The sequence below is a fragment of the Numida meleagris genome, chromosome 5, assembly GCF_002078875.1.
Source record: "Numida meleagris isolate 19003 breed g44 Domestic line chromosome 5, NumMel1.0, whole genome shotgun sequence".
Taxonomy (NCBI): Eukaryota; Metazoa; Chordata; class Aves; order Galliformes; family Numididae; genus Numida; species Numida meleagris.
The window spans coordinates 60,139,517-60,159,506 of record NC_034413.1 but is presented as its reverse complement, the minus strand read 5'-3'; the positions used below and the strand labels follow the sequence as shown (position 1 = coordinate 60,159,506).

Sequence of the window (19,990 nt, the reverse complement as noted above, 5' to 3'; positions counted from 1 at the left end):
GTCATGGAGCTAAGGAAGGTAAGGCCATGGGGACAAGCATGTTGCTACCAACCACCAGCGTTCCCAGGGCAGCTTAAGCCTGGGATCTGCATTAGTATTCCCTGCCAGGCATCCAGAAGATATTAAAATACCAGCCTCCATGGAGAACCTGTTACCTCCTCATGCTTGACTGGGTGAATATAAGCAAGAGCCATGCTTGTATCTAATACCTGAAGAGGCCAGATGATGCCTCTCCGAAACATGCCAAGACCTTGTTGCTGTCATTATCATACCAATTTCCTGAATGAAATCCCACCCTTTTTGTTTTATCTGTTTTCTGTCTTATTATGTGACAAGAACATGCTGTACCAACTACAAACACGGGCCAATAAGCAACTCAAAAATTAATTTCTGTAACTTACCTAAGGGATTACTGTTTGAAAGAGCATTGGGTCTTGGAATAATGGTGACAATGACCACTGACAGTCCTGCCCCATCACTGGCACACGGAGAGGGACTTTTGCACTGGGCCGTGGGCTTAGTGGACAGTTTCATCAGACGTCCAGTCTTCTCAGCTTGGTAACCTCATCTTCAGAACTAACTTGCATTCTTCAGTCTTCTCTGCCTTTTGCGTTTTTCTGCACCAAGGCAATTTCTGTTAAGTTTCTATGAGGATGTAACTCCTACACACAAATATTTTCATGGCTTTTCCCTTTGCTGCCAAGATCTCCACTTGAAGATCCTACAAAATGGTGTCTTCTGGCAGAAACCTTGCTGTTACAGTCTTGCTCCTTATACCTCTGGCCAATGGCTGGTCAAAGGCCTTCCCATCCCTCTGCACAACTCAGCCATCCTCCTGCTCCTCTGGTCCAGACTATGTCTGCTGCAACATAAATCATCTTATCTAAGTAAAGACTTTTGACCATAATCCACCACAGTTTTTATAAGGAATTTTAAACCTCTCTCTGCTGCTCTGAGACTGCTGTGACCTTGTGGCTTACCCCATCTGGTAGTAGTTTTGCAAAATTTTGAAGCAGCAGACATGTCCTCTCTAGCTACAAGTTCATAGAGCACTGATCAAATACCGCTAACACCAACTTTTGCCTTATTTAGGAGCAAGATAGTTGTCTAGAAAAAGTATTTCAAAACTACCTGCAGAACATTTACCAGAAAACTCACAGGTGGCATGGCCACCTCTGCATATCATGGACAATTTAGTTCACTGTGAGCCACCACCACTTCACGTGCACTCAGGGGCTGATGGGCAATGCTGGGCTTGCAGGTCCGCTCCCTCCATATCTGATGAGACATTGTCCTTCATTCCTGGTATCCACACCCACAGCATACAAGGGCCAAAACTCTCTTTTTCCATTCTTGTGCCATTGCTGGCTGCTATAGCCTTCAAATTCCCATCTGTCTGTGCATGCATTGGGCCACCAGACCTATACCTCACAAAACACAAGGTTAAGTGAATCAAATTCAGGGGTACATTTCTATTCTGCCTCTTAACTACCGGAGGGTTTTGAAGCTGGAAAGGAATTGTTTTTCACTTAGGTCACAGCAAGGAAGAATAAACTAAAACCATCTTTACAAGAGACATTGCAGATACTGGCAGTGAGGAAAGGCCCTTTGGGCTGATACTTAGAGAAAGCTCATTTCTGCCCCTGCTCAAGTGCTACAGAGGTTAAAGACCTGCTACAACCTGCCATAAAAGGCAAAAACCACATTAATAGGAAATGTGTTCCCCTCCCCCCTTTCAAATGTATTTTTTATGAGTAAACATTTCTGTATTAAGACTTACTGTCTTCAAAGATCCCTTTTATGTCCCAAAGGTAACCATTTAAGTGATCTTATAACAGCCGTTACTTATCTTTACAATGGGCAATGCACATGAACTCAGTGTCTGAGACTTTCATTTTGCTATATATTTTTTAGTAACCACATATAAATCCAGCCTGTTTCAAGTGTCTGTGACTCTATACGGCCAAAAGATAGCCTTGGATCTTATTTCAGCTGCTAAGACATTGTTTTGAGTGGAATGAAAACTAAAAGAAGCACAGAGAGGTGCAAAACTCCTTTTTTCCTCCCAACCCCTTAAGCACGCTCACACAAGTGCGGCATGCACAGAGCTCAGGAAAAGAGGTGCAACTGTTTCTTACACATTCAGCCAGCTCACATCTATTTTAAGAGTCACTGCTCCACCATTTGAAACACAGGACCTTGGATGTTTTCAGGCCATCTTTGTAACAGCACGCAAAGGTTCCTCGTGAGTTTTCCAAGGGGGAAAACTTGCACCAGATCAAACAATAGCACTGATGGCTTCTCTGCAGCTAACTACAGTATTAGCGTGCACGTGCACAGCAGGCTACCGGGAAGGAAAGCTGAAACTCAGCTTTTCTCTGAAGCTGTCATCCCAAGTCAGTGATTTTCTCCTTCTGCCATCAGCTGGTCTCCAGAACAACACCCTTCCAAAGAGTCAAATTACAGAGGATTTTGATAAAAAACAATGACTTACTGGTTGGGACAGGGTGAAATCCTAAAGTTCTGCAAGTTCTGTACATTCATCCAGGTCCATCCAAGACTTTGTTCAAGTACTTGAACCTCAGCAAAAAAATTTGATGAACCTCACCCACGGATTACATATGCAGAAAACACCAGTAAACTGAAAAAATTAATAACAAATAAAATATTTTCTTTTGTTTCATTACAAGAGATTTACACGACCACAAATAACACTGTGCTCTCCAACTGAGTTTCCAGACCAGATTGTTTGGAAAGTTCTCTTGCTTCAGGATCACAATGTAACTTAACTCCTTGGAATACACTCAGTCTCTCTACTACACACACTGAAAATGCCTTTGCTATGAGAACTTAACCTCATCTTCCCTATCCCTGCAAATCTGTTTTATTGAGCCCCTTTGACAACAGCAGGTTGACGCTTCAGAAATATGAACGAGGTCACCCCGTAAGGCCGCGCTCCGGGGTAGCAGCACCCTCCTGCACGCAGTGGGGAGGGGGAATGGCAGCTTCCATGCATTCTGACCTGTTAAGTGCTTCAGTATGACCGATGCCATAAACATGCTAACCAGATGCTGATTGATGGGCCTTGAGGCCCAAAGAACAACGCAAGTTCATTATGTAAAGGGGGGAGTGAAGGAAGTCAAGCAGCTTTCCCAAAATCATGAAGGAAGTTTGGGGCTGGATCAGGAACTGAAACTAATTTTCCCCAGGCTCAGCTCTGTGCCTTCACCGTAGGGAGCCACCAAAAAATTGGGTACCTTCACACAAGCAGCCTCTGGGAGTCGGGTCAGCTTCCCACAACACATAATAATTTCTCTCATTAAAATGAGACGTGCAAGCCAATGCCTGAAGTCCTCACCTTTGTGTTTCTGTTTTTCCTTTGAAGTGTGGCTATAAATGCCTCAGAAAGAACATCATCAGCTCTACCTGCAAACTGCTACAAACAAGATTCAGCTTAACCTCAACCTGGCAAAGAAAGCACTTCACTCATTCATGTAGAACACTAATGTCACCCCAGTAAGCATGAAGAAGTGGCAGCTGCTTGGTTCCCCCCATTGCAGCTGGCCCTCCCCACTAAGACCAGGCAGAAACCAAGGGGAGGCTCAGACAGAAAAGCAGATCAGAGAAATATCACCAAAAAAATTGTCACTTGGGGAAAACTGAAATGCTTCCCAAGACTTCGGAGCTACCCCTTACCACTCTCTCCAGGGTTGGAGCATCTCATTAGGTGCAGAATTATCTCTGTGCTGATTTAAACAACTACACTAAAGTAGAGCACTCAGGGCCAAGGCTTATGGGCAGATACCTCCTCTGCTGGATGGTTTTCAGGAATGCTCAGGCACTGAACTTTTATATCAATACAACTGAAGTTATTAAAACATCAACATTAACTGTTTACTTAGGGATGCATCTGTTGTGAGCTGTGATTATTTCTTTTTGAAAATCTGTCACAGTCAGGAGCTGATCCACACAAGAACAGCTTTCTGGCCCAAACAGTACCATTCAATCCCTACAAATGTTGTTCTGTTTTAAAGATCAGATATTAGCGACAGAAAACATAAATATTTTTCTTGCTTTACTCCTGCTCTTATTTACATTTTACTTAAAATTGGAAGCATTTTCAGTGGAATGGATTCCTAGAAGTAGTAGAGATTCCAGAAGAAGGAAAGAAAAATTTTAAAAAGGAGAAAAAATGTAGCTCATTTTTTCAACCAAAAATTGCCTGACTTCAACACAAAACCACTACAGGAGTCACAGAACACCCAGTGCAGGTTGGTCTGAAACACACGTAAACTCTCGAGTTCAACATAAACCTAGACCATTTTGTGTGAAAAGACTTCATCAATTCAATTCCTCCATGATAGAGCTCAACTTAGGATCTTGACTTGGGCTTATTTAGCTTGGAGAAAAGAAGGCTATGGGGAGACCTCGCTGCAGCCTTCCAGTACTTGAGGAAAGCTTACAAGCAAGAAAGGGAACAACGTTTTACATAGGGATAGGACAAGGGGGAATGGCTTTAAACTGAGAGAGGAGAGATTTAGGTTAGATGTTAGGAAGAAATTCTCTACTCAGAGGGCAGTGAGGCACTGGCACAGGCTGCCCAGAGAGGTAGTGGATGTCCTAACCCTGGAGGTGCTCAAGGCCGGGTGGGATGGGGCCCTGGGCAGCCTGAGCTGGTGGGGGCGCAACCAGCCCATGGTAGGGGGCTGGAGCTCAATGATCTTAAAGGTCCCTTCCCACTTAAGCCATTCTTTGATTCTATTATTTATTTTCTGACATTACTGTTTGGGTCAAAGAACTCATCCTGCCAAAACAGCCTGTATGGAATTCCTAGGATCTTGATTTATTTCAGAATTTAAGGTTTTTGTTGTTTCTTTGCCATTTGGTTCTGGAAAAATATTATTTATTGACATTCTCTAATTATAAGCCTTCTGCCATCAATGAGTTTAAACTCAGTAAAATGCTATAAATGCTACTAAGCACTTTCATAGCCTTATGCAATCTAAAGGAACGGTACTGACTTCTGAAAGCAGATGTTCTCAAAGGCAGTATATGATCTGTAGAAAACGTAAGTCCAACTCTCCTGAGGGGAGGGAAACAGCTCCTCAGTTCGGTGGACAGACATGAGAATTTGAGTCATTCAGCCACGAGTAGGTGGCACACCAATGAGACACAGAGCTGAAAGCTCTGAAAACTCTGAGCACCCTGTGGTCACCTCGGCCTTGGAAAATCCTGCCTGCCTCTCTGGTTCCCTGTCTGCAGCATGGGAGCAATGTTATCTCCCTGTCGTACCAGGATGTTCATACACAAGAGGCTGAACTATTCAGGCAGTACTGAGGCTGAACAAGGTAAGAGAAGAGCCCACAGGATCGGGGCTCCCAGACAGCATAGTTCATGTTCTCTTATTAAGAAAAGCAAACAACAGTGCATGCTCAACAGCACATGAAATCATGCAGTTTAAGAAGGAGACAAGAAATACCAAGTCCTTCTTTCACTTGGAGGTGTACAGCTGTCTTCTCAAGGCCACGCAGAATTCTTTAAGAAGTGCAAGGAATACGAGCCCCACTTCTTAGGGCTGCTATTGGATGCACAGCATTTCTAGGAACATTTTTCTCTGCCACTCATCTGACCTCGGGAGCAGTCCCACTGCTCTGCAGAGGCAGCTGTGGAACGCTCTGCCAAACCCTATCAATTATTTAGTGTCAAAAGGAAGACTTAATCTGTGTGATAAAAGAATGGATTTTATCTAAGGCATGTTCTCCTTAAAGTGATTTACACAACCAGCCTCTCTAGTTGCTTCCTTTAACATAATTATTTACTTTTGCATTAATAACTTTCCTCCACTTGGGTTATTTTTAGGAGCCCTTTGTAGCCTTTAGAATTTACTGGTTTTTCCTTCTCTTTTAAATTGTCCATCTTTTTGTTTAAACACTTGTCCTGTCAGTGCTGGTGTGAAGTGGGAGCAGCCCTGGGAAGCTGCTCCACTGGCTACGTTGATACCTGGGGCTGACTTTGACTCCAAACTGGGAAGCCATGGGGTGAGCTTTCAGTTCAGAGCTGGCAGGCAGGGCTGTCAGCCCACACATAGGGCTATGGGCTGATGAATGTGAACGATGACCTTTAAAGCATTAATCGCCCGCCTTGGTTCCTTGCTTAAACTTTGCTCCCTACAAATTTGGCCAAGCCATGAAGACTTGGATTTGCCCATCTGATATTAGTCACCCTAAGTCAGGCACGAAGGCCTCAAGGGAAAAAAGCAGGCATTTCCTCAACGTGAGTTACTCCATCCTAATGTAAAGGGAGCCCAAACTGGACACCTAACATTTAGGCAGCCATCCTCTGACAAAACAATTCCCATTCCTGGTCCCTGATGACAGTGGCAGGTTCAAATGCCATGGTTGGTGTTGGGAGAGTTAACTGACAAAACCTGCGTAAATTCTCAGATACGAAGGTAAAAAGCTGACATGGAGGCTAGAAATACAAACTGTGACAAAATGCTGGCAGCACAGAAGAGAAAGTCTAGGAAAGTATCGCCATTAATATAATCCATTATCACCATTGGTTTTATTTGACTAGAAGTGAACAACACCAAAATAGGAAAGTTTAGCATTGCTTAAAAGGGTTATGTTTAAGTACTCCCTGAGTGGCACTTCACTGAAGTCCATAGTGGAAAAGAAGATATATCAGCATTTGCCATAAGCTTTTGAATCTTACAAAGTAACATAAAAGTAGAAGGCATTATTATTATTATTATGACTATTATTAACAATGATCATAACATACAAAAGTCTTTCAGGTGGTACTTAGTGGTTGGGATCACCAGTACCAGAAGAATACCCTTCTCCATTTTTAACCCATAAAAGCTTTTGAAGCTGATGTGCAATCCTGCAATGTGGTTAGGGGTGAGATTGAATTGCTCTGTTTTCAGAGTACCTTGGCATCTGTAATGGCCTGAAATGGTAAGAATTCTTGGTATGACAATCTGGGGGAGCTGTGTGCAATCAATAAAAGCTGGCTGATGTGAAAATGCTGTATCATCAAATGCTTGGTTGATACAGATTCAAGCATCTTTCGTGAGGGCTATGCAATGTGAACTACAAAGTCTGTAAACATTGATGGCTATTTACTCCGAGGCTGCACCTTTGCCCACAAGGCTGGCTACCACACAGAGAAATCCAGTGCAGGGTTTTGGGAAAAGGATTTCCCCCGTGAGGTGAAGAAGCAAGTGAATGAGTAGTAGGACTCCAATGACTTGACTAAATGAAGGGCTACCCAACAAAGATGCATTGCTGATGGCAAGGCAATGCTAAAAGGTTTGGAAAAGGGAAAAGAAGAAATGTGGCTTTATGGTATCATTTATGGCAATTTTAGCTACTAAAATTCTGTCACATGTAACTGAAGAAATCAACTTTCTCCTCCCAGAGTGCTCTCCACTACGCCTACACGCACAAAAATGGTATGGCATGGGTTCCACTTCATCCATCACTACATGGATTCCACTAGTCTACCCTAAGAGCAGATCCCAGGTGACCAGTGTGCCACAAAGCTTGCAGCTAGTCACAGCCCTTTATAGCCTGTAACTGAGGAATGGCATCAACGCACCAGCAACACAAGAGTGTGAGGATCTGGGCTTGCAGGAGGGAAACAATTAGGTCCACAAGAGAGACCTGGTCACACAAGAGAGAATCTGGTCAGCCAGGGGGCTTATGGTGACAAAGAAACCCGCTTTGAGACCCAGTGAAATTACACTTATTTAAGACTGACAGAAGCGTTCAGGAAAAAGTACAATTCTTGGTTGCTATCACTCTTATGGCAGTTTTGCACTGAAGCCCCACCCAAGGTGGGAGCCACTGGCTATGTGCAGTGGATACACAGCAGAGGCAGCGGCTGTCAGGCACAATTTGCAGTCTAAATGATTGTATTTTCCCATCATCTTGTTTGACCATTTGCCCCTTTCCTCCTGCAGCCAACCGAGGCGTTTTTAAGTTGCACAGAGCAAAGCAATACAGGGCAGGGAAGCTAAGAATGTGCTTATGGTGGTTATATCCCTTTTCCTGGAAAATGTGAGCAACAGAACAAAAAACATACTTTGGAGATCCCTGCCCCTCCTGGTGGATGGAGGAGATGACTTCATAGGGGCTGTTCTCCTTCTAATTTGTCTGAGTCTCGGGCCACACAAACTATACATTTTTTTTTTCGGTGCAGTGAGGTCTGCTGGGACGTTGGCATTTCCTCCTCCTCATTTACATGGTCTTCCCATAATCCAGCACTGAGACGAGCTGAACTGCACAAGGTCTCCCTGCCAGCGCCGCTCGGGCTTGCTTACAGAAGACCTCTGGAGAGTGATGGGAGGTGCCCCCTGCCCTTCTCTGCCTATGAAAGGGCTGAGTGTGTCGCTTTTGCAGCGCTAAGCATTCCCGCCAGCCCATAAATCAAGTGACCAGACTCTGTCCCAACCTCTGATCCAGTGCAGAAAAGCCCAACGCTCTGCCCTTACAGCACACGTGGGGCGATGAGCTGTATTTCAACTGAAGCCTTAATATCAGAGGAGAGGCACTACCTCCTGGAAGAAAGCGTAGCCAGAGTCTTACTGGTTCTGGAGCTTGGTTTCCCCATGTTTACACCAAATGACTTGTTGAACTTCACTATATACAAAGTATTTCCATAGATCAGAGGCAGGGAGACCTGTGCAGCTAACGTAAAATAAATTACCACCCCATGATAAATGGTTCTATTAGCAATCCAGATTGTTAAACTCAGATACAACAGGATGAAGGGAGCACTGCCCCATTCATTCTCCCCGCGGCAGATACTGAGTTGTAAATAGGTTATTTTGTGTGTAAATAACACATTAAAACTCAGCATTAGCTGTGTCTTTTGATAGAGAGGAAATTGTTCCAAATAAATAATCTCGGACAGGAATGTAAAATAAACCAGATTTAATAGTGCATGCCTGGTGCAGTCGTGTTAAACATGACTAAAATGATAAACCCCAGAATATACTAATAGTAAACTATGCTCTGACATCAAAGTAATGAGGCTGTATTTTTACCCAGCTTTAGAAATGCTAAAATTAGTCTTGACAGAGCCAGACATCAGAAAAATGTTTCAAACATAAACACCATCAATTTGGGAACTCGCTGTTTGTGTCATGTCGAGGGTGGGGTGGAGAGGGAAAGGTGCATTCTGGGTCTTGTTGAAGTCAGACACTTAGCATTTAGGAGAATTTGTATTTAATTTTTATTACAAAGCGAGAAACTCATCTTCCTAAATATCTCTGCCTTTGAAAGAGTGGCTCATTTCAGTTTCTCCTGGAGCCGCACGCCTGGGCTTCCTCATGCGTGCCAATGCTATTGCAGCACTGGCCCAGAGGACCCAACCTGTTCTCACTCATGTGCTGCTCTGCTCCAAAACCTCTTTTTCCTTTGGAGCAGCATGCACTTCTGCACTCAGCAAAAGGGTTTTCTAAACGTGACATGTCTTAAGTTGCCCTTCCAGAACTGGAGGCACCAAAGCAGGGAGGCTCTTTTGCAGATTGGACTGTCTGTCACCCCTACATGTTGTCATTAAACAAGCTTCCATCTCAGTCGCACAAACACATACACATACTGAAACAGAAAAGTGTTGACTCCTTGGTTGGCACGATTTATGGAAAAACAGAAAATTCTGAGAGAATTCCTTATGCCCTCTGTGTGAGGCCAGTTCCTGAACATCTGATCAATGAGATACTATATGAAAAAATGCAAAGAATTCTAAAATGGTAGCTTTAGGACACTAAAAATTCAACACAGGTTCTGAGCATGAAAGGACTCCTCCACTGACAGCAGCAACAGTGCTGATCTCTCTTCCTACAGATATAACTTCATTTGTTCAAGGCTCCAAACATTTGGGACAAATATCTTAAACAAGAGAACTACTAATGGAGACTGGACATATTATTACAGTGCAGGAATACAGTCTAAATAATAATATAATTAAAAAGCTATTCTTCAATTATCTAACTAATGCTCAGTTTATTGCTTCAATTACCTTAATTGTAAACAAATCCTTACAAATCTATTCATTTCTACAAGGGAAAAAAGCAAGCCCTGTGATCAGAGAAACATGTCATGTTGGCACTCCATCTGTGTGACTCAGTAGAAGAAAGGAGCAATGTGCTGCAAATTACATCTCTTTGCCTCCAGAGCACAGCTTGGTGATCTGCAGCATGAGCTGAGCTTCGCTGCCACTTTCTCATATGCTAGTACAAAGAGTAAAACATCTACAATAAATAAAATCAGAGTTCGTGTTGGAGGGGAAGAAAGACATCTTGGTATGTCCGCAAAGCAGGGTAGGGAGCTTGGCGGCCCTCCCTTTAAAGCCTGTCTGCTGCTGTTCCCTCCTTGAGCTGAACAACGTAATTAATCTCCATGCCTCGTTTGCTTTCTTCTGTAAGGATATGAGCATAAATATGTATATTCCCAGCCTGTTGTGAGTAATTACACTAGTTTAGTGAAGCAAATACGTTATATTAGTACGAATACTATGTAAGTACCGCTACACAGCCTTTTTGTTATTATCTGCTACATCACATCTTGCAGTTAACTGCTGTTAGAAGAAGACTTTGAATTAATTTCTCTACTTAGAAGCGCAGCACTGTGCCCTTTTGGGAGCAAGCGTTACCACTGGGCAGAGCTCGGAGAGAAGCCCCCCAAGCCCCAACACACATGTATTACCTGCAGAGCCCGGCGCCTGGAGCCCATCACCAGCTATATCACTGCTGGCCACTTCAGGTCATTTATTAGCACTTCTCTTCCCAGCGTGATATAGACTTCGCTCTTTACATCTCATTACACAATGCTTTCATCATGCCTCTCCTGACATCTTCAAACAATCCTCCACTCACTTCTTCACTTCCTCTTAATAAAAGGCGAAATATTGAGCCCGTAAATCATCCTTTCCAAAGAGCACACTGCTAATGTGACACATAAAACTGGACGCTTAAAAACCAACCCAGTCCCTGGGGCACCAAACGGACTGATAGACACCCCAACCTGGGGGGAACCCTGATTTCCATCACCTCTCTGGGAACGTGGCACAGGCTGCATCCTCGTCAGAGGCACTCCCAGTGCACGTGCCAGATGGGAAGAAAGTGTTTATTTGCAATAGCACATATGTGGGCTTTGAGTTTTAGCACATGCTAAAGAAACACTTTCCTTTAGCTATCAGAATTTATCAAAGCTGTGAACTGATTTGATAGAATATAGAACAGCTGTTTCCTCATTCTGTACAACTGAATCTTCCCAGGTTAAAGTGGAAACGAAGACTGGATAACAAAGGTGTTGAACAGAAAGGAGAGACAAAGATTTAAGCACTCTAGGCCAGGATCTGCCAACAGAAAACACAAACTCTCCAGATGGGCTTTGTAAGAGACAAAGAAGGCTGCAGAGGAATTATCCTGCACTCCTGAGAAACCATTGAGTGGTGAAGGAAGGGGTGGGGAAGGCTTCATTTTGGGGTAGAATCTGGCTAGCAATAAAGTATATTTTAAACAACAACCAAAAAGCTGCCTGCAAAGTTTACACAGCTGGGATATCCCCTGTCACATCCAAGTTGGTGCAGTCCCTTCTAAGTTTGTCTTCTTATGCCCCACATAGAAAATACGCCCTGTCCTGGTCCCCACCAGGCACAACCCTCCCACAGCAGGAGCCACCAGGAAGGGCCCAGGCACCACCCTGCAGAACTGCAGGCTCCACGCACATGTGTGTCAGCAAGGGATGTGGCTTTGTGGCACAGAATCTTTCCTGCTCCAAGCCCGCGTGTCTCCAAAACATCAGCATCACACCCATCAAAACTGACCCTGAAACCACGCGTGAGAGCTTCCCAATGGACTCCAACACCAGCAAGACCACAACCTTGCCAGAAATACTAATGGAAAAAAGAGCCAAGATCTGAACTCTTTCTGATGTAACAGGAACAACACAGATGGAAGGGTCTTTATCTCTGAAGCCCTTGCACAAAGGTAGGACCCAAATTCCTCCCTCACTGTGAAATCTCAGCAGTGACAGATGAAGACAATGCAGTCTGTTTAACTCATTAGCAGGATCACAGCCACTGCACAACACCCTCCCCAACCCTGATAACAGGGTCAGCCATACTTTAACCCCTCTATGGAGGAGCAGCTGACACCGTGCCCCTCCACCATGCAGCACCGGTTACCCAGCGGCCGTGGCGATGGGCTCTCTGATGGGCACATCCCACCACCCAGCCATAGGATGGTGCACGAGGAGTGGCAGTCATTGGGCAGTGATGTTCCGACACCACGTGGTGACACAGCTTCCCACTCCCATGACCTCCGACAGCCGAGAACCCCAATAAACTCAGCGTGTTCACAGGAGGACAGATGCCACCGCACTTATTAAATTCTTACAGTCTAATGAAAAACACCCCTGCTGCTTTCAAAGTGTGGAAAACATAAAGTACCTCCTTGTGCCACTGCTGCTCCTGCAGCTGCTAAAGGAGTGGGTTTCTTCCCCGTCTCTGTAAAGCCATCCCCCTCCAGAACCGCACCTTTTCCTTCTTTTTTCCCAGCAGCAGTTGAAGCAGAAGTTTCCATCTTAGACGTTCATCTTCCAGCTCAGCAACCCTGCGGGACATAGAACAAAGCCAGGTTCTGGTCACTCACAAAGCAGACAAAAAGGAAGTAGCAGAGCTCAAAGGTAACCTGCAAGCAGCAAAGATTTCCTGGGTTCCTAACTGCAGAGACACAGCCAATACAGCAGTCAGTCACAGCCTACAAGGGCTCAGCCCCACAAGGATATGAGTGGCTCCAAGCAGCTGAAAACCTAAAGGGATCAGGACCAACACATATTTTTTGCCTCTTTTAGACTCAGCCTGTATCATAAAGCACATGGGTATAAAAGGCTTTCCAGGACTGAGGGACAGGTGAGCTGCCAGAGCTTAGCGTGTGTAAAGACCGAGCCCATCACAACCTAAAAGGCAGTTAGTTAAAATGTTTCCAGTGGCAGTAACACAGATAAAAATACATATAAAGTTGGGTTTGTTTGTTTTCCCGACTGGTTTTTATTCTGTATCTTGGTGCTGAACTCATGCCCTCACCTTTTCAGTGGTAATTAGGGGCAAACCACGGCAGGTCTGGAAGAGATGAGGGGTGGTTAGGACCAACATCCATTAATTCCTCTCCCTCCCAAGCAAATTTTTCTCTCCTGATCAGGGGAAAATCAGCTGCAGCTTCCCCCCCCTCCCCCTCGTTACAAATGGCAAATTAAGCACAGGTGAAAGCTCCACAAAACAGAAGGAATCCGAACACAACATTTAAAAAAACAACAGCTCTCAACCTCTTGCTGGCTTGATTATTTGTTCATGTCTCAAACTTCTCTTGTCTCTAAAAAAAACTATAATACGTGCATCCCGTATGCCACATAATAGGGGTTTCTATTAAATGAGCAGGCATACAAACACTTTCACTTCCCCCATTTTAACTTGTTTTATTTCCAGCACCTCCAGTTGACTCCTGTTTTCACAGAACCCACAGCTGCCTGGCACTCCTGGCTTCAGGCTGGGCCTGGGAAAACCCACCGCTAATTCCTCCTTTCCTTTCTATTTTTAATGCAGACCTACAATTTTTCAGATGCAAATTCTGAAATGCAAATTTTTCAACTCCTGAGATGCTCTGGAGCATCCTTCTTACCAGAGTTACATGGAGCAGCCAAAAGATGCTGCGAAACCAGAGAACTCTTTTTGCACGCAGGTAGCTTTACTGCCATTGTATCGACTCAAACCTTCCCAGAGAGAAAACAAAATGCCAAACAAACACGGCGTTGCTATCGTTGGTCCTTATTGCCAACCTCTAAGCTCCAACCCTCCCCAGCTTAGCAGAGGTGGCACACAGCCCTGTTCTCCCAGATTCCCCCGCTGTTCAACATCCTCTGCATTTCTCCACTGCTCAAGACCAGCTGTCCTAAGCTCCTTCCTCCACTGCTTTCTAGCTGCCTTATCAAGCTGGCCATTCCAAGAATGCATTGCCATTCCTGATGGCACCACTCCAGCAGGATGGTGAACCCGGGAGCCTTACAGGCACAGTCCCCATTGATGGCACCACTAAGCGAGGGCTCTGCAGTCACAGTTTGCAGCTGTAAACAGCAAAGCTCACACTGGAAACGATGACACCCACGCAATTGCAGGCTTTAGTGATGCTCCAGCGAGCACCAAGGCGGCCCTGAGGTCCTGTCCCGGCATGTGCTGGACTTGGTGGCAAACACAGGATGGGTTCCTGGGGGCCAGGACGTTACAGCCGTTTAATCCAGAAAACAGGTTGGGTTACAGATCATGTATGAAATAAATACACTCAAACTGGAAGAGCATTTGACCTAGGTCTGACAGCCTTGGCTTCTGTTCGTTAAGCAAACAAACCTCAGAGGCTGCCTTACGAGCCCCCACCTGTTTCTTCTTAGTCTCTGCTTTCAGGGCTTTGTGCTCCCATTTGAAACCAGCCGCTCGCCCTCGCACCCCTGGGCTGCCCTGACCCCACGGGAGGCTTCCTTAGGGGGCAGCGGGAGGGGAAGGGAGGGGGAAACTGGAAACAGAAACTGTTCTCTGGTGAAGCGTGTAGATCAGAGCTGTGTTTTCTTCTCCGGAGAGGTGCCTCAAGTGGCATCTTTAAACCCTGCCACAGACACCTCAGTAGGGATCCAGCTTTTCAGATGTGTCATTCATCCAACCCAAATTTGACAAGAGATCAGGTCCACGTCTACAAATCTGGCATCTGTAGCTGTATGCTTTCTTTTCAAATGAAATCGGAATTAAAAAAAAATAATAGGAAGTAAAATTGAGTGATTCAAATAAATGGCAGTATTAAACAGGTAAATCCTTCCCTAATACTAGATTAGCAAAAAAAAAAAAAAAAAAAAGCATCAACTCTAATCTTCCAGGATTTAGGATAATAAGCCTGTAATTATTTTTGTTTTGTGAAGCTGCTCGGGGCAGGGCTGCTAGAGGCTCCCACTTTTGGAGCCTTCCTCCCAGGAAGTGTCCAGAAGCTGCTCTCCTTCAAGAGCTGCCCATACCAGAGCTGACTGTCCCAGCGCAGGGGGCACATGCATCTCCCCAGCCAGATGCCATCCTGCTCACAGCAACGCCTACAGAGCAGGGCAGGGACCAGAGAGCAAAGGGGCACCAGCACCATATCTGCCCTATTCGCAAGGTGCTATGAGATACTTGGAGGCACAATCCTATGGAAGTATTTTTATTACTGGAACGAGAAGATATATGGATGGAGGCACTCAATCCACGCTATCCAGGAGCACAGCATTCATTTTTTAAGCAATGTACGGTTTGCTTTCTGTTCAATGCTAAACTTTTCTCGCTGCTCTGTGCCGCACAGAACTTATAAATTCAGTGACAGATTAATCTCAGCAGTGAGACATTTGGCATGAAAAAAGGTTTCACAGGGAGCCTGCATTTTCCTGTAAAGAGCATGCATTTAGGAGAGACTGTACGGAGAAAGACCCCATGCACTTATTCAAGCACAAGTCCCTGCCCTCCGTCATTACTCAGAATTAGAAACCCAAAATGGATTACTCAGATTGTTCCTAAGGTTTGTAGCTTTCTCTGCAGGAGAAGGGTTGGGTAATTGATTTTGACACTAATACCGGCACTATTCATATGCCCTGTAATATAATTCTGCAGCGACACTAAAAAGGCAGCCATCTGAGATCTGAACAAGGAAAGTGCTATATGATTTGCCCTGGACAACCCCAGCTATTTTAACAGCTGCGTTGTATATTAAAAGGGAGAAATCCCAGCAGAATTAAAAACAACAAAGTCACATTTGCCTTTGAGGGAAAACCAGGAGCCATAAACTTTCCTAATAAAACAATCCCTCCTGCTAAGTGCTTGGGCAATAGTTGAGAGTGCTGTCCCAAAATGCCTGTCTCTTGGAGGACATCAGCCTGAAAAGGACTGCTAGCAACTCTGGGGATAAGCAGATCCTCATCAGACATACCCTCACCCCGCCACCCCCCACATCCTTTTCTTGAAAAGACATTTCCTTAATTTGGGATTTCTCTTTCAGCAGGAACCCCCTTTTCCTCCCCTGGACAGAGCAGAAAACAGGTATTTCCCCCAGCGGGCTCTTCTGTCAAATACCAATCACCGATTTTAGCCACGTCTGCTCAAAGATTATGCACCAGCATGGGGTGACTCTAACCAGCACCCACAAAAGAACAGGGTTGGGACGTGCCCACTCCTGACCCCGGCACCGCACAGTTGGGACAAAGCCCCACTGCTGACGGCTCCTAGCGCGACCCACGGCAGCTGGGACAACCCCACCAAGCCCTGCCCTTGAGCACCTGTGGGTTCTGCCCGCCTCCCATGCACTGACACAACGCAGCATTTGGCAGCTCCTCCTAGCAGCTTTTTAGTTAGGATAAACAAAGAGACGGTCCCACCAGCTCTTCTTTTGCAGGGGATTGTGTTCTAGAGCTAAAGCCTTCTGAATACACGATCCGCTTATGAAATTCAGCGCGAGCCAACCGTTCTGAACACTGCCTTAATACAGTGGCTGCTGTGATCTTTTTCAGTCTCCCAGGGTTTGAGCCAAATTATGTTCTCAGTTACACGGAAGTAGCAGCAGTTAACTCAGTGAAGTCATAGGCTCTATACCAGAGCAAAATCTGACCCCTCTATTTTCTTTTATATCAGCAACAGCTTCAAATTACTAAGGAACAACCTCTCTGTCCGCATGCCACTACTCAGTGCTGGGACTATCCAAACATGCTGCCTGGTGCTGAAGGATCTACAGAGTGTTCACAGAACAGCAATCTCAGGTAGAAGTAGAATAAATGTTAATTCAGAGCCAATCAGTTCTGGGATCCTCCAGGGTTGGTAACACCTGGAAAGTAGCCCTGTGCGTGGGGGGGAGGGGAAACACGTAAAGCAATAGCTGTCTGCTTGGAAGCCCCTGCTGCACCAGTTGTGGCTGCCCCCATCCCTGGAGGTGCTCATGGCAGGGTTGGATGGGGCCCTGGGCAGCCTGAGCTGGTGCCTGATTTAGTGGCTGGCAACCCTGCCCGCGGCAGGGGGTTGGGACTGGATGATCTTGGGGAATTCTTCCACTCCCAGCCATTCTGTGATTCTACAATTCTGCTAAGCTTGGTAAGGCTTCTGTGGTGGGTCCTCACCCCTTCTGGGAGATGCTGTGGGGAGGGCACAAAGGAAGCAAAGATGATCTCATGTTGACAGAAGTGGTGTTAAGAGGGCACAGTGCAGCTCAGGGCTTCCCTTGTTTTACCTCCTTCCCCAGCTCCTACTTAGAGGAGAGCAATACGAGAAGGAAGAAAAGGAAGGAGCTTTCAGCAAAGGGAATAGAAAGACAAACAAGTTCTGCAAGCCCTGCTCCAAATGTAGGGCTAAAACTGGCCAGACAGCTGGTGGCTCATAAGGCTTCACCAAGCGGTTCCAGCCCATGGCAAAAATCAAATTACTCCAAAAAGTGTGTGGGGGGAAAGGGGTGTTGGGGGGGTGGGGGAGTGTGACAAAAAAAAAAAAAAAAAAAAAAAAAAACAACCAACCAGGAGAGCTGGCAACACTGCAATAGTTATACAGGCTCTGGAATGTACAAAGACTGAAATCAGAGACTTAGCATCTCTTTTGAACTTCAAAAACAACAAGTCTCTTCAAATCACTCTGTTAATTGGCTTTAAATGAGAGTTCTAAGTTTAATGAACAAATCTTACACGTATGGCATGAAACAGATATGCTTCTAGATGAACTTCCTGATCAACACCATCTGTCTTTTCCATATGGCAATGGCAAAGCAAAAGCATGGGGAAGGAGCACTCCTGCCTCGCTGTGAGGGGTCAGGGTGCAGCCGGGACTGCCTGGCTCTTGGCAGCATTCCTCTGTAATGTGATCACCTCTGAATATCACCTCCAACCAATTCCAGAACATCGGAATGTTCCAGGCCCCACTGAGCACCACTCTGCCCACTGAGGTAAAGAAAGTAGGTGAGGTATGGGAAATGCATGATGGGAAGGAGATGGGAGGGAAGGAGGGATGCTGGCACAGACGACTGTGGGATGTAAAATGAGTAAAGGGTTCTTAAAGGAATAGGTTGCCCACAGAGGTGGTGGATGCCCCGCCCCTGGAGACATCCCAGGTCAGGGTGGACCAGGCTCTGAGCACCTGATGGAGATGTAGGTGTCCCTGTTCATTGCAGGGGAGTTGGACCAGATGACCATTAAGGGTCCCTTCCAACTCAAATGATTCTATGATTCTAAGATGGAGACAAGCATGGGAGATAGCAAAGAAGCATAAATAATGGGAGGGAAGGATGACCTTAGAGACTAGAGTAGGAAAGAACTTACTGAAGAAAATGAGTAAATTGAGGGACAGGCATTGGTAAATCCTGTGGACAAAGACACAAAACAGTGGCATTGGAAAGAAAGAGAAAGAGACTGCAAAAAGAGGTGCTACCACGGGAGATGAAGACACATCATGACATGGTATCTAGCATGGAAGGGAGGCACAGCACAGAAGGATGAGAAGCACAAAATATTCAGAGAACCTGCAAGGAAGCAAAATGGAGAAACGAAAGAGCCTCTGGTGAAAGAGCTGTACCCTGCATAGAGCTCCAAGGAATGCAGCCTGCTGGTGCACTCCACCTCCAACAAGATGCAAGGATGCACTTCACACAGTGCCAGGTGTGTGATGGGAAGCAATATGAGATACACCTGAGAAAGAGCCCCAGCTGCTGTCCCTACTTGCAAAGACCGCAGTGACCTTCCACTTTTATCAGACAAGGTCAGTAGAGTTTGTGGCAGTGGTCAGAAATGATCACCATCTGCAAGGAATTGAGGTATTCAGCTTCCTGCTCCAGAGCCAGCATTCCCCAGCTGGGTACTCCTTGGAAGCTTTCCAGCAGTGACCAGACACCAAGCGGTCATTGGGCTGCAAGAGTGCAAAGCAGCGGTCCGCACTATGGTACCCCAGTGCCCTGCAACACAGATCCTGCACGGGGCTGGCGGAGGTGGCACAGGACCTGCAGGAGCCCTGTGCTTTTCAGGAATGACAGCCAGAGGCCAGGTTATCCTAGGACACTCGTGGGCACCAGATGCCAACACTGAGGCCACAGAATTGAAATATAAATGTTTTTTTTCCCTTACTAAAGCCATTTACTTTACAAGCTGTGGTTACTGGATAGGATACGGCATGCAATAAAGGAACTCACACTTCTTTGGGTTTAATCTGCTGATTTGGTGTTTTTCATGAACACTGTCGCTTTAATGTTACTGTTTCCTTACAAATAAGACCGATTTATAAAGCATCAGATAAACTTGAATCATTTCCCCACTTCAAGTAGATTTTCAAGCTGCCAACCTTGGAGCCTTGAACAGAAATTATCTTTTAGATGCTGGGTTAAAAACAACTATAATACATCATCAAAACATAGGAGCAGACACAAAAGCTCAAAACCAGACGCAGATTCGGCATTGGTCCATGCTGAGACATGCAGGCTGGGGTACTCAACTTTCCTTTCTCTCTCAGAAGTTATCTTCGTTTCTTACTTTGGAAGAACTGAGAAGATGGAGGAGTGGGGGCTGGAGGGAAGACTCTTTTGTGGTGGAACAGGAAAACAAAGTCTTACTTTTTCTAAGCCAATCCTACTTGTCTTATCATGAGAAATTTTTTATTACACAAATTCCAACCTGTGAAAAACTGTCAAAGAAGATAATGAAGACACTCCTGCATTCAGACTCTGTGTTAACTTGCTGCAAAAATATGGGAGGATGCCACCAGGTAAACAAAAACTGCTCAAAAGTGATGCGTCACCGTTAGAATTAATCCATGAATCTTCACTTGATTTTACTTTTGTTTGCTTTGTTGTTGTTGTAATGGAGGGAGAATTTTGGCAAAAGACTTCTCTAAGTATGTGTTTTTGATGTAAATCCTAAGAGGTTTTCAATTTCCTGTAATGGAATTTTCTGTTGTT

At 45.3% G+C, this 19,990-nt stretch overlaps 1 protein-coding gene across 7 annotated transcripts in view; it reads right to left on the bottom strand.

Annotated features, from left to right (window-relative positions):
- The window catches only part of GLI2 (GLI family zinc finger 2), a 185,973-nt gene that overhangs the window by 119,784 nt on the left and 46,199 nt on the right, over positions 1-19,990 (bottom strand). For 3 of the 7 annotated variants that reach the window (XM_021398987.1, XM_021398991.1, XM_021398985.1), the window contains exon 2: positions 12,463-12,625. In XM_021398987.1, the coding sequence (XP_021254662.1) occupies positions 12,463-12,595 (133 nt within the window). In that variant the 5' untranslated portion in view covers positions 12,596-12,625. Of the gene's footprint in view, positions 1-12,462; positions 12,626-12,703; positions 12,991-13,098; positions 13,256-16,349; positions 16,588-19,990 lie in introns of those variants that run through there. The other 4 variants (XM_021398986.1, XM_021398988.1, XM_021398989.1 and 1 more) reach the window with 4 other exon arrangements.